At 57.1% G+C, this 12,715-nt stretch overlaps 1 protein-coding gene across 2 annotated transcripts in view; it reads right to left on the reverse strand.

Moving 5' to 3' along the window:
* The window catches only part of ELL (elongation factor for RNA polymerase II), a 75,169-nt gene that overhangs the window by 16,468 nt on the left and 45,986 nt on the right, over positions 1-12,715 (reverse strand). For both annotated transcript variants that reach the window (XM_042928922.1, XM_042928924.1), the window contains exons 2-5: positions 11,721-11,768; positions 4,666-4,787; positions 4,083-4,246; positions 1,703-1,977 (exon numbers count right to left, since the gene is read on the reverse strand). In XM_042928922.1, coding sequence (XP_042784856.1) covers positions 1,703-1,977; positions 4,083-4,246; positions 4,666-4,787; positions 11,721-11,768 — 609 coding nt within the window. The remainder of the gene's footprint in view (positions 1-1,702; positions 1,978-4,082; positions 4,247-4,665; positions 4,788-11,720; positions 11,769-12,715) is intronic.

Consider the following 12,715-nt stretch of genomic DNA (forward strand, 5'->3'; position numbering starts at 1 on the left):
ACTCCAAATCAACCTAGGAAGCCAGAGCCCAGCAGGGTACCTCTCTGGTCCTGGGAGCAATGAGAGCATCTCAGAGGTTAGAAAAGCAGCAGGAACCCCTGGCACAACGACATCAGCACCGACAGATCCCCATCTCTTTGGAAAACTGAGCCCGTTGGCATTCTTGCTGCATCGGAGGACTGCTCAGAGGGTACATCTCAGATGTAACTGTGTGCACGGTCAGTTAAGTTTCACGTTCTGGTTTGAGGGGTTCAAGTGCTTCTTCTTTACTCTGGGCACAAACAGGGCAAGAGAGGAAGATGGGAGCATGGGCGTTCCCAAGAACACCACAGTAGGGGCCAATGGCGGCCTGACTGGGCAGCGGTGTGGACTACAGGCATGTCCAGGGTGGGCACAGGTCCCACCTGCGTCTTCAGTCCTGGCTCACGTCCGAAGACCTGGCAATCTGCCAGCCCTGCCTCATTCTGAGCTCCAGCCCAGGGGAAGGGCCTCCACTGTGCTTCCCTTCAGTTCCCAAGGATAAGGCTGACACCTGCGACTTCCCAAGGAAACAAGCCCCCTAAGAACATCGTTCCTGTTCTGGAGCTTTCTGGATGCTTTGGCAAGCCCCTCTGCCAAAGAAAACTTCTGAGCCATCAAGCTACATATCTACCTTCTAATAGGCCAGGAGCCAACTCGTGAGCTCAGAGGGAGAAACCTTAAAGCTTGGTCCTCGCCTGCACAGCCTCTGAGTGGGGGACAGTGGCTCAAGAGGCCACATCCACACAGGGTTTCCTGCCAAGTAGAGCCCCTGAGGCCAGGGTCCCGGTGACGTGAGGGGCCGCGAACCCCGTGGCTCATCCTCAGACACAGCTACCAACTGTCACAGCATGTGAGTCCCACACTGCTGCCAGGAGCGTCTGAGGTGGGATGCAGGTGAGCTGGCGGACAGAATCCCTGGACGCTCGGCCACACCTCCTCCGCAGGATGCGACTGTCATGCCAGCCACGTGGACCTCACAGCAGGGCTCCACGGTGGCCCATCGCCACTTCACAGCAAGGAGGCATCTGCGTGGTCTGGCTGATGTGGCGAAGCCAGAGCGAGCCGTTCACCTTCCCAGGGGTCCTCAGACTCCCTCCGGGGGCTTTGGGAGACAGGCCCCGCCCCCTCCTGCTCCAAAGCCTGAGCCGTGCCCTAATAGCAGGCTTCACCTGCTGACATCACTTTCAACCCCTCAAGAGGCGCTGCGGGCAAGCTGCAGCCACACACGGAAGCCTGAGGGTCTCCACGTGAAGCCCCTTGCCCAGAGCCACGGCTGGTGTGTGGTAGGGACGCCCACTGACCGTGGAGCCTGTGCTCTTGTTAACTCACATATGCGGTCACCCAGGCTTCTTTAAATTCTAAAAGCCTCAGGCGGCTGAAGTCTTTGTTGGATCCTCTGTGCTGTGCCCGCTGCCGGTGTGGTAGCAGACAGCGAAGGAGGAGCATGCTGACCTCCCTCTGAGCCAACCTCGGAGCCACCGGACAAGAGCACCATGGCCAGCAACGTGTCCGTGACACCCTCAAGCCGGTCCTAACCCGGGAGGCCGAGGCTCTGAGGCAGGCTGCGAATCTTGGAAGAGATCCCAGGAAGGGCTCTTCCCAGCACCCCTGTGTCCAGACCCTCTGCCGAGGCCACTCAAGGTTGACTGAACCCTCCACCTGGCCCCGGGCAAGCACGAACCTGCTGGAGGAGGCCGTCCAGCGCATCCTTGTCCGCCTGGGCCAGGCCGTCCTTCTGCAGCCGTAGCAACAGCTCGGCCTTCCGATAGGGCCTCAGCGCCAGGAGGTGCAGCACTCGGTCACGGAAGGGCCTCTGAGACACCCCACTGCCCCCACTAATGCCACCGACACTGCTCTTCTTGATGGCGCTCGCCAGGTTGATTGGCGTCGCCCGCTTCCGGGAGGGCACGGCGTCCGTGGCCCCCGGGGCTGGTTTCCGAAACTGAACCTTCTTGCCTGCAACGAGAGCCAAGGCATTAGGGATTTAAGGGGGTGAGGGGGTACGGCCTCTGTGTCCCTCTGCCTGGGGCTGATGCCGAACTCTGAGCGAGTGCGTGGACGCCTGCTGACGGCCGACAGCCCAAGGGGAAGGCAGCTGCAGCCCCATCCAGCCTGGCCTGCTCCGTGGGGACCTGGAGAACTGAGTACACCACCTACTGACCACACACAGCTACCAGGCCCTTGCAGGGCCCCAAGTGTCAGAAGCGGGAGCTGCAGGAAACAGAGGTATGTTCAGAGCTTTAATGGATTTCATCAAGGGCAGCCCGACCGCTATACGGAGAGGGCGGCTGATGAAAAGGGTGGGGTTCCTGAACGGCCAGAGGCAGGCGCCCCCAGAGCCCGCACATCACAGCACTCTCCAGCCACAGGATCCGCCATTCTCTTTTATGATAAAGGAGGAGTGGATAAAGGTATGGGGCCGCTTGGGCAGCTTCTCTGGAGACCCCGGGGTAGGAGCAGCTCCCCAGGCTGCAGCCCCGTCAAGTGCTTCTTGGACAGACCCAGAGTCCAGGGGGAGGGGGGCAGCAGCCCGATCCCCCACGCCCCTAGTGCGAACAGACTCCAGCACTGCTCTTGAGGGAGGGGCCTCTGCTCAGAATTTGTTAACTCCACCCTGGACGGCAGCACGGCCACTGAGGGAACGTGCACGGCCAAGTGAGGTCAGCGCGTGCCTCACGTCCTTGGGCCAGAAAGCTCTCCACAAGAACTTTTTGTTTTGCTCTCATCCCTTAAATCTCATTTGTCAAATTAATACGGGAAGGAGTGCTGTCAAAATCTTTAGGGCCAGACTTTGTTCCCAGAGGACCCAGCTGATGGGCTGACGCAGGGTAGAGGAGAGGCCTGACGCAGTGGGACATACATGACTACGTTTTCAGAGGCCAGGAGACAAGTGCTGCCACCAGGACCGAAACCAAGAACTCTTGCCGTCCCCAAAGTGGTACGACAAGCCACACTTTTGACCAAGTTTTTGGCTGAAGGACGCAGAAACTTACTAAGGTGTATATGAATGTCCACATTTGCACGCTGAGGCGAGAGCAGGCAGGGGAAGTATTTCTGGATTCTGGCTGCTGCTCTCGGGCGGCTTTGTCCCCAGCAGCAGCTCACAGCCCACGGCATGGGCTCCCTCAGCATGCACGGCCACATCCACCAGGATGCAGCGTTCACTGGTAGCATGGACTCCTCCTGCCTAGGGTTTCGGTCAGAGCCAACTCCACTGCCACGCCAGTGAAATCACATACTCCTTTGGGGGCCTTTGAAATCCTCCCACCTTTTCTCAAAAAACAAAAAACCCCAAAAGCCATTAAGGTCCTGTTTGCTGTAAGCCATTTTGTGCCTTTCTCGGGCCTAACGCCCTTCCTCTTGGCCTTGAATCCTGATGACTCTTGAACTTGTCTGGGTCTAGGTGCTGGGAAGACTAAAGCAAGAATGGAGCTTCCTAAAAGTAAACACTTTTCATGCTGCTGGTGTCTCAACTTCACCAAAACCGTTTCCAAGCAGATGATGAGCTGCCAGAGCCTTCTCGTCCAGCAGGAAATCAACACATTTCCTTCCCAGTTGTGACCTGACAGGCCCTTGCTGGCCCCAACCCAGCAGCAGACTATTTGCCATAGCGCACATCTCACAATCGGCACCTTGCCGCTGGCCGTGTCAGGCTTGGGGAAGAGCCAGCCAGGCGGGTGAGGGCAGGGGTGGCAGCTGAAGGAGGACAGACCCCAGCCCTGCCATCGAGGAGCGTGTCTATCTCCCTGATGGGTAGGGATTCCCGAGGTCAGAACCTGAGAGAAGGGCTCGTGGATTCGGAATTCCTGGAGTTCTTGGGGCTCATATTCAAACTGGGGAATCAGCAGATGCCACAGCCCCCAACAGACTCGGCCAGTACAACAGGACCTTTTCTGACCTGACAATGAGAGATGGCTCCCCTTGCTTGGGGCTGGACCTCTGTCAACCCATCATTCCCACTCCCGGCCAGGACAAGCCTTCAGTCCCTCCTGCTCCCCACCACAGCTGCCCAGCAGGCATGAGCCCCCCCCAACAGGCGGAGTCGCAGGCCTCATCCTCACCCAGGTAGCGGCCTCCAGCCTTGATGACGATGGCACCACGGCTCCGTGTCTCCTCCTCAGCTTGCGCCATGCTCTGTCGTGCTTTCTGGTAGGAGTCATCGGTGGCACACACTGTGATTTTGTCCTGGATGCTGCCCAGGCAGTCCAGGTGAACATCCCCGTGGCTGCAAAACAAGGGGCCAGAAGCTAAGGTGAACTCCTCCTGGGATGACAGGGAGACACGGTCTGGGCGCCCGTGCTCCCCCGTTACCCCCCAGCTGGAAATGGGCCCAGCGCTAACTTGAGCAGCATCGTTTCCACACAGCGTATCTTAACCTGGAAAAAACAAGGGAACCCAGGCCCCTGGGCAGAGGTAGCAGGCCTGCACCTGTGCCCTGGACACACTGAATGCAGCAGCAAGGCTCGGGTATGAGAAGGGGGATCTGGAATGGCCTGGCTGGCTCAGTCAGTAGAGCATGCGGGTCTTGATCTTGAGGTCGTGAGTTCAAGTCCAACACTGGGTATAGAGATGACTTAAATAAATACCCCCCCCCCCTCAAAAAAAAGAAGAAGAAGGGGGCACTGCACCCAGATGAGGCCTTACCTGGATACATATTGCTGGATGCAGTCAAAGCTGCCCTGGGGGCTGTCACGGCCAATGTTGGAGAGGTAGAAGGAGAAGGTCCGCGCCTCCGTGGGGCAGTCAGGCTGGGGGATGGAGATGTGCTGCATGGAGAGGGAGAAACATCACTGGGAGGTCCACATCACGGAGGGGACCGTGGGATGGGCCATCCATTGGACCCCAGACCGTCCCCCACAGCTTGACACAAGGAGGAAGTGCCAGTGCTTTCTAAGCATGGCACGTTGGTCTGAGGAGCACAGAGCACTTAGCACACGCCCGGAGCCAGGGAGCCCACCCTGATCTGGGCCATGAGCCAATTTCCCACCCAGCAAATGGGGCAGATCTGGCCTGGGACATGTGTGAAGGTGACGTGAGACAAGACGGGCAGCAGTAGCTATCAGTGCACACTGAGCAGCCGATATGCTCCAACCCTTGCTCCCCTGTGGGATACACACTCCACCTGGATGTCCATTCACTGTCCTGCAGCCAAGACCAAGGTGGGTGCAGGCCCCGAGGGGCTCACAGATCGGCCGCACCCTCCCCCAACAAACCGTGACACGGTTACGTGTGACAAAGGATGAATGTCTTGGTTAACAGAACCCTGACTTTGGACGGTGCCTCTGCAGAAGGGTGGGACAGCCTGACCGGCAGATAGACAGACAGCAAAGGTCCCGGCCAAGGTGCAGGGCTCGGTGCAGGTGGGATAGCATTGCGCCCACAGGCCGGGGCTGCATTCCAGGCCAACCCTCACTGGGTTGAAGTCCTGGGGGCTGTGGAGGAAGCTGGTGGGAAGATCCATGCTCCGGTTGCTGGCCCATATTTGGGGCACAAGATGGGCCTCCAGAACCCTCTGTTACCAGTGGGGACTCCTCATAAAGTAATCCCTGGGTTTTGAGTGCAGGAGCTCAACACAGCTAGGCACACAAACAAGGGGGGGCAGAAGAAGGCCCCATTCAGGCCTTATCCTTGGGCTGCTAAACCACCTCAGTATTCCCAGGCCCTATTTCTTCTCCACTGATGTGAGACCACCATGCCTCCCTCATCAGCATTGGACCAAACACGGCCCCGACTGAATTCCAGCCTTGCCCAGCTGTCATATGTAAATAAGGGCAGTTCAGCCTGAGACTGAGGACACGGTGGCTCAGGTCACAAGGAGGGCTGCTGCCCTCTTCACGGCCTCCCCCCCTTCACCGCTCCGCAGGGTGGTGTGTGGACCCATAAGGGAACCTGCACGTGCACCTGGCCTAGAGTTGGCCCCAAAATACTGAGTGACCTGCCCAGCCTGCAGTCAGTCCCTGCCCCAGACGTGCACAGTGAGAGCCAACGTGGCACAGACTGGCTCCCAGATAAGGCAGTTCAGCCCTGTCCTGCCTGTACGCGACATCTCCTTGTCTCACGCTTGTGGCCATCTTGTGCTGCCGGCCCATCCCTTCTTGGATGTGACGTTTGTTCTCCATCACAGAAGCAGCCGGAACACGCCGCCCAGATGTTGAGGCTCAGGCTGCTGAGGGTCACTGCAGGAGACGCACCCAGAGCCAGATACGCACTGATGCCGTTGCCCAGAATGCAGCCGGAAGCTCATGCACCCCAAAGTCAGCAAGTCAACAGTAGCTTCCGGTGGAAGCTGACACCCCTGCCATCGGGTGGCTCTTCCTCCACCCGATCCTTGAACCTCCTCCTCATCTCATCCTGGCTCTGATGGAGACACAGCCTCCCCAGGCGCCACTTTCCAGCTCAGTCTGCTCAGAGGACAGTGGCTGCCTCAAGGGCAATGGTCCTCACTGGGCTGTCACCCCTGAGAGGAGGGCAGGAGGTCAGGTCTCAGTCCCAAAGTGATTGTGCTTCTCTCTGGGTGGGAGCTGTGGGGACTCTTCGCCGTGACCGTTTTATGCCATCTAAACTTTTTCCACACGGGTGTGCGCGCCCACCTCCAAAATTCGTCCTGGACGTGGGGGTCCCAGCACAGAGCCCGGAGGTGGGTTTGTGTAGCCACTGGGGCCACAGGATGGTGGGAAACCCGGGGCTTGAAACTGATGCATGGGAGAACGTGATGCTGCTGGGGACAGGGGAGACACACACAGAGGTCTCCAGTATCCTTCAGGACAAAGGCGGGGACACCCGAGCGGGGGAAGGAGGAAGGCAGAGGGGAGGTTTGCTGGGAGCCTGGTGTGGCCAGGTCTCTCGGCCCCATCCCCGCCCAGCACTACCACGGCCTGAGGACTCCTTTGGTTAACGGGCTGCTTTGCTGCTCCTCAGTGACGCTGGTTATCGGTTACCAGTCGGTGGGCACCGAGCAAGGAAATCCCCCATCGGGGCATGAATAGACCAGGAGTGCATGGCTTTCTCTGTGCCAGCGAAGAGCTTGGCACATGTACCAGGATGTGGCCCGACAGTCAGCCCTGCTCAGCTGCAGCATGTGCCTCCTGGACCGAGTCTCGGCTGCCCCACGGGGGCCACCATGTGGCCCTCAGCTGGCCTGGGCATGCAGGTCTGGGTGCTTCTAAGGTCAGCCCTGACTCCAGGTGATGGGGGCAGGGGGAGTCACTTTAAACCTAATCGAGTGTCTGTGTACACAGACCCAGAGCAGCAAACAGGCTTGTCCTTCCTGGGCGGCCCAGAGTGCCTCTGAGACCTGTGAGGGGCACAGGTCCCTGCCAGAGCCCTTTCACCTCCTCCTTTTTATTTATTTTGAGAGAGAGAGAGAGAGAGAGAGAGAGAGAGAGAGAGAGAGGGAGAGAGAGATTGAGAATGTGCACATGTAACCAGGGGAGGGGGAGAGAGAGAGGGAGAGAATCCCAAGCAGGCTCCGCACCGTCAGTGTGGACCCCGAGGCAGGGCTCAATCTCACGAACGTCGAGATCATGACCTGACCTGAAATCAAGAGTCGGACACTTAACTGACTGAGCCACTCAGGTGCCCCTCACCTCCTCCTCCTTTTGAAATCCATCCTAAGTGGGGCCTGCCTCCGCCCCCCCGCCCGCCCCCCCCCCCCCCCCCCCCCGATCTGCAGGTGCAGGCGGGAGCTGTGAAAAGGCACACCAAGTCCTGGTGGCAAAAACTGGCGGGGGAAGCGCTTGATACTCCGTTCCGGTAAGAACAAGACAAACAGGTACGCACAGGAACCCAAACTCCAACTGACCAGGTTCTCTCTGGCCAGAGGAGGTTCCAGGCAACACTTGCTTTCTTAGTTATTTTCGCTTCCTAAAGAAGCCTCAGAATAAAACATGTTCTGGGTAAAGAGAACTACGGTTGTCCAGCTGAACTTGACTTCCAAGAGCAAAGCAGCCACTTCGGCCCAGGGGCACTCCCTCAACCCCAACACCAGGGTGCATTCTAAGCACCTCCCTGCATTCCAAGAACCGCTCTCATGCCCTCACTCACCGAGGATGCTCAGAAGAGGGAGTGCACGCCCCCGCCCTCTGTTCAACCTTGGCACACAGATGGTTCCTGACTCTGCAACACCCCATTTTAGAAATTTTTTAGACTGTTTTCAAATTGTCCCTGTGACAACACGGCAACAAGCACCCTCGTGCCTCAATCATGTGCACATCCCGGACTGCTCCTTCAGAGTTGGCTCCTGGACACACAGACAGAAATGGGTCAAAGGCTTTCGACCAGCCCTGCCAAACTTCATTCTAGAAACTGCAGTTCAGGCTCCTGCTGCAGCACAGGCAAATGCCGCAACGCTAAACTGCCCTGGATACCACCCCTACTTCTCTTTTTTCATCAACTGAAGAGTTTTGGGGTGGGGCTGGCCAGGTGGAAGTTTCTTTTCCCCTCTGGAGGCTGACTTTTCACCAGCTGTCAGACGTTCACAACTCAGAAGTGAACCCCAGGGGCACCCGGGTGGCTAAGTCAGTTAAGCGTCCGACTCCTGATTTTGGCTCAGGTCATGATCTCACAGTTTGTGAGTTCAAGCCCTACATCGGGCTCCGTGCTGGTGGAGCCTGCTTGGGATTCTCTCTCTCTCCCGCTCTCCCTCAAAATAAATAAAATAAACTTAAAAGAAAAAAAAAAAAAAAGTGAGCCCCAGAAAGCAGAGGGGCCCAGGTCACCCAGCTCAGTGTCTGGGAGAGGGCAGGGAATGCAAACACAAACATGGACGTGGCAATGAAACAGAGACGAACACTTTGCTCTGGCGCATGACACCCTAGAGGCCAACACGCTACAAGTGAGAGACAAATGCCATTAGTCACCCCAAGGAACTAGCCAATGCCAGGGCCCGGCCACACACCACAACCTCCTCGGGCAGGCCTGGCTCCCATGGTGCTTACAAGCATAGGCAGGGAGGCGACCAGGCCAGATCGGACTCCCACCACCTCGCCCCCAGGCAGTGGTCAACACCGAGGTCCTATGCTGGCTGTGCACACCAAGGGGGACATGCACTAGGGGCCGAGTGAGCTTGCTGTGGGCTAAAGGACACTGGTTTTCTTAAGTCCTTATTACCCCCCCCACACACACAACCCCCAAGGCGGAGAGCCCATCACCTGGGCGAGGAGGCTGAGGGACAGTGAAAAGAACTGGCAAAGGCCCCTGAGCCAAGAGCCTACAGATCTTCAGTCTGTCAGCTTCATGGGCCTCTGGGAAAGACGGTCCTTGTCACGCTATGCAGAGCCTGGAATGTGGACTCAGCCCGTGGACCACGAACACTGAATGGGCCTGCCCAGCCCCACCCCTCTGGCCTCCCGTTCCTCTCTCTACCCAGCCTACCTCACTGGCCCCATCCCCAGCCTCAGCTATACACAAGCGGCTCAGCGACCAGGAGAGGGGGGAGGGGAGAGCCCAGGCACCCTGCCTCCTCTGGCAGCATGGTGACTATGCAGATGTGGCCTGGCCAGGAAAGCGTCTGCTGTGTGTCCAGCACCAGGCCAGGCCCCTCACACCTGGCAGGGAGTAGGGGATGCATCCCATCACTGCCCAGGAAGAGAAGGATGACGTCCAGACACAGAGGGTAGACCTAGTGCCTGACCCTTCACAGCAAGCAGGGAAAGAACAGCACCCCTCCTCTCTACCTGGCACAGCCCTCCCCAGGCTCACAAAGGGAAGAGTGGAGAACTGTGGCCTGACTGGCCCAAAGCTGCGGCACAGGGCCTCTGTACCCTCAGAACCTTCTAGAAACTCTGTTACACATGAGAAAATCCAGAAGGAAGGAAAGTGGGCAAAGCATGATTCCGACTCTAAGGTGGCAGGACCCCTGACTCGAATGGATGTGGCTCTCAGGCTTTGCACAGAAATTTGGGTGACACAAAGCATGGCCCAGGAGAACCTCACGGTGCTTCCGTGAGCGGCCGTGTGGTGTCCTGCTGACCAGAAAATGCTGCTCACAGGATAAGCCATGGCTTTTAGTGGCCCTTTCCATGCATCTGCTTCCTCATCTTCGCGACTACAGAGGGTACAGCATGACTATTGGCCACCAGAGGGCACCATGGGGCCGGTCTGGCAGCAAGCCGAGGGAGCCCTGCCCCCCAACACTGACCTCTGCCCCTGGGGAAATGTCCCAGGGACAATAAAGGGAAGGCTGCCACAGGACTGATGGGACCAAAGAGAGATGCAGAAGTTCCAGAGGAGGAACTGGGGGAGCGAGGAGTCTGGGGCCTTTCAAGAGGTCTTGCTGACTTTAACTGGTCTTCGCAATAATGTCAGTTCAGTTCAGTTCAGTTCACGTGTGCACCTGGCCAGGCCACAGCCCCCGGGGACATCACGAATGCTAATCTGGATGGGGGTATTCTGTAGATGTGGTGGCATCCACAACCACCTGACTTTAAGAAAGTGACCCTCAATGGTCTGAGTGGGCCTCACCCAATCGGCTGAAGGCCTTGAGGAAACTGAGGTTTCCCTGAGGAGAAAGAAGGTCGCCTATGGACCACAGTGCCCATTCCTGCCTTCCCCATGGATGACTTTCAGCCTCACCAACCCCACAACTATGTGAGCCAATGCCTTGCAATACATCTCCTTGTATCTTTGTATCTGTACACACAGACACGTGGATGTTCTAGAGGCTCTCTCTCTGGAGCACCCTGGCAGGTGCACAGATCTTCTTAAGGAGGCGGCCGGCCAGCTGTCAGGTGGAAACTAACTGATTTAGACACTTATGGCAACCCTTCAGATTAAAAAGAGAAAAAGAGACAGACAGACAGACAGACTTGCAATAAAGACCACAAGAAAAACCAGTGTTTCAAGGTATGTTTGGTGGGTGAGGGATTTTGGGGGGGGAGGGGGGCGGGGGTAAGTCCTAAGCCTTGGGAGGCAAGGATTGTGGACAACTAATCCTTTCTTTTATTCTCCAATTTTTTTCTGTAAGGTGGTCATTTGGAATGAAATAAACACATTTCACAAAAAATGGGAGTGCTGAGTTTCTATACCTACCCCCTGGGCCAGCAGCCCAGTACCAAAATCAGACACCCACGGTCCCAGGTCCAACAACAGAGACCAGCTTCCAGGGAGGCTACAGCTCCAGTCCTACTTGGCCTCTGGGACACCTCAGTTTTTTTGTTTTTTGGGTTTTTTTTTTTTAATTTTTTTTTACATTTATTTATTTTTGAGAGACAGAGCACAAGTGGGGGAGGGGCAGAGAGAGAATGAGACACAGAATCCGAAGCAGGCTCCAGGCTCCGAGGTGTCAGCACAAGAGCCCGACGTGGGGCTTGAACTCACAAACCGTGAGATCGTGACCTGAGCTGAAGTCGGACGCCCAACCGACTGAGCCACCCAGGCGCCCCTAGGACACCTCCGTTTTGAATCAGCACAGAGATCAGATCAGTACGGGGGGCCCAAGAGTCATTGGCTACAGGAAGGAAGCGGAGACTCTGAGGGGCCACTGGACAGAGAAGCTGCATTCGCCCCAGACAGGCTCTTGGTGTGGCCCTGGCTGTGGGACCAACCTGGCAGGCCTCAGCTTGGCACAGGCCCTGGCCTGACACAGAGCCGGATGGGGCCAAAATGCTGCCCCCAGCCTGCCTCTGTGCCCAGCAAGCCATGACAGGCAAGAGAGCACACTGGTCACAATTCCAAATATGATTAAGACAAAAAAGACTCACCCCTTGACTTCCCTGAAATCGGATTGACGGTCTCAGTGAAACAGAATCCTGCAAAAAAGAAAAACAGGAAAGTGTCATTAAGATATCTGTAAATCCAGGGATTTACTTCCCAGTTGTAGAAAGAGTACTGTAAGGACAGTGCTGTCAGGAGAGGCAAGAGAAAACACATACACGCTGAAAATGCCAGGAAAGGTCACTGAAACAGAATTTCAAAGGATCGGCAGGAGTTCTCGGATGCTGTGGGGGCCAGGTATGTAAGAAGTAAGAGTGGAGACACAGGCAGTGGGCAGTCCCTCACTGTCCTCCCCAAACCAACGTCAGCCCAGGCTGTCCTGCCCCGGAGACACCCTCTCAGAAGGGAATCACCATGGACAAGCACCACTGCCCAGAAGGCAGGCTGATGAGGTGATGCCCGCGCCCCCCCACCCCCCCACCCCCCACCTCCACCAAACACCCTGCCAAGACAGGGCCCAATGCCTGCTCAGTTCCCACGTCATAGCTTCAGAGCAATTTGTCACCGAGCTTGGGACGGCGGAATTTCCAAATGTCACAAGAAAAAATATACTTAAAAAACTCAAAATACTTGAAGCTTCAGCTATTCAGAGATCGGCCTTCTGTCAGAATTTCAGAAAGAACATGGGTCCAGATGGAGGGTCGCACCTCTCTTTCTCACCCATCTTGGGCCCCAAGCACCCACCTTCTGCACAGCAGATACCGCCCCACCGCGTGGTCCTGGTTTGTCACCACAACCCTCTCCCTCAGCCCCCAAACCCACCTGGCCTCTGTGCCCACTGTCCTCCCCAGGCTTCTTCAGACGGCAGGCAGGGTCTGGGCTCTCCCACCTCCAGTCGAGCCCCACCTGCAGTGAGGCGAGGCCCTCCCACCTGGCCCCCACACTCCCAGACACCAGGGGTCTGGAGTGGCTACCTGTCTGCTCCCCATCCAGCATGTCAGGCCACCGCAGGCCCTGGGGTGAAGGAGCTCTCCAGATTTGT

Source organism: Panthera leo, chromosome A2 (genome assembly GCF_018350215.1).
Source record: "Panthera leo isolate Ple1 chromosome A2, P.leo_Ple1_pat1.1, whole genome shotgun sequence".
NCBI lineage: Eukaryota > Metazoa > Chordata > Mammalia > Carnivora > Felidae > Panthera > Panthera leo.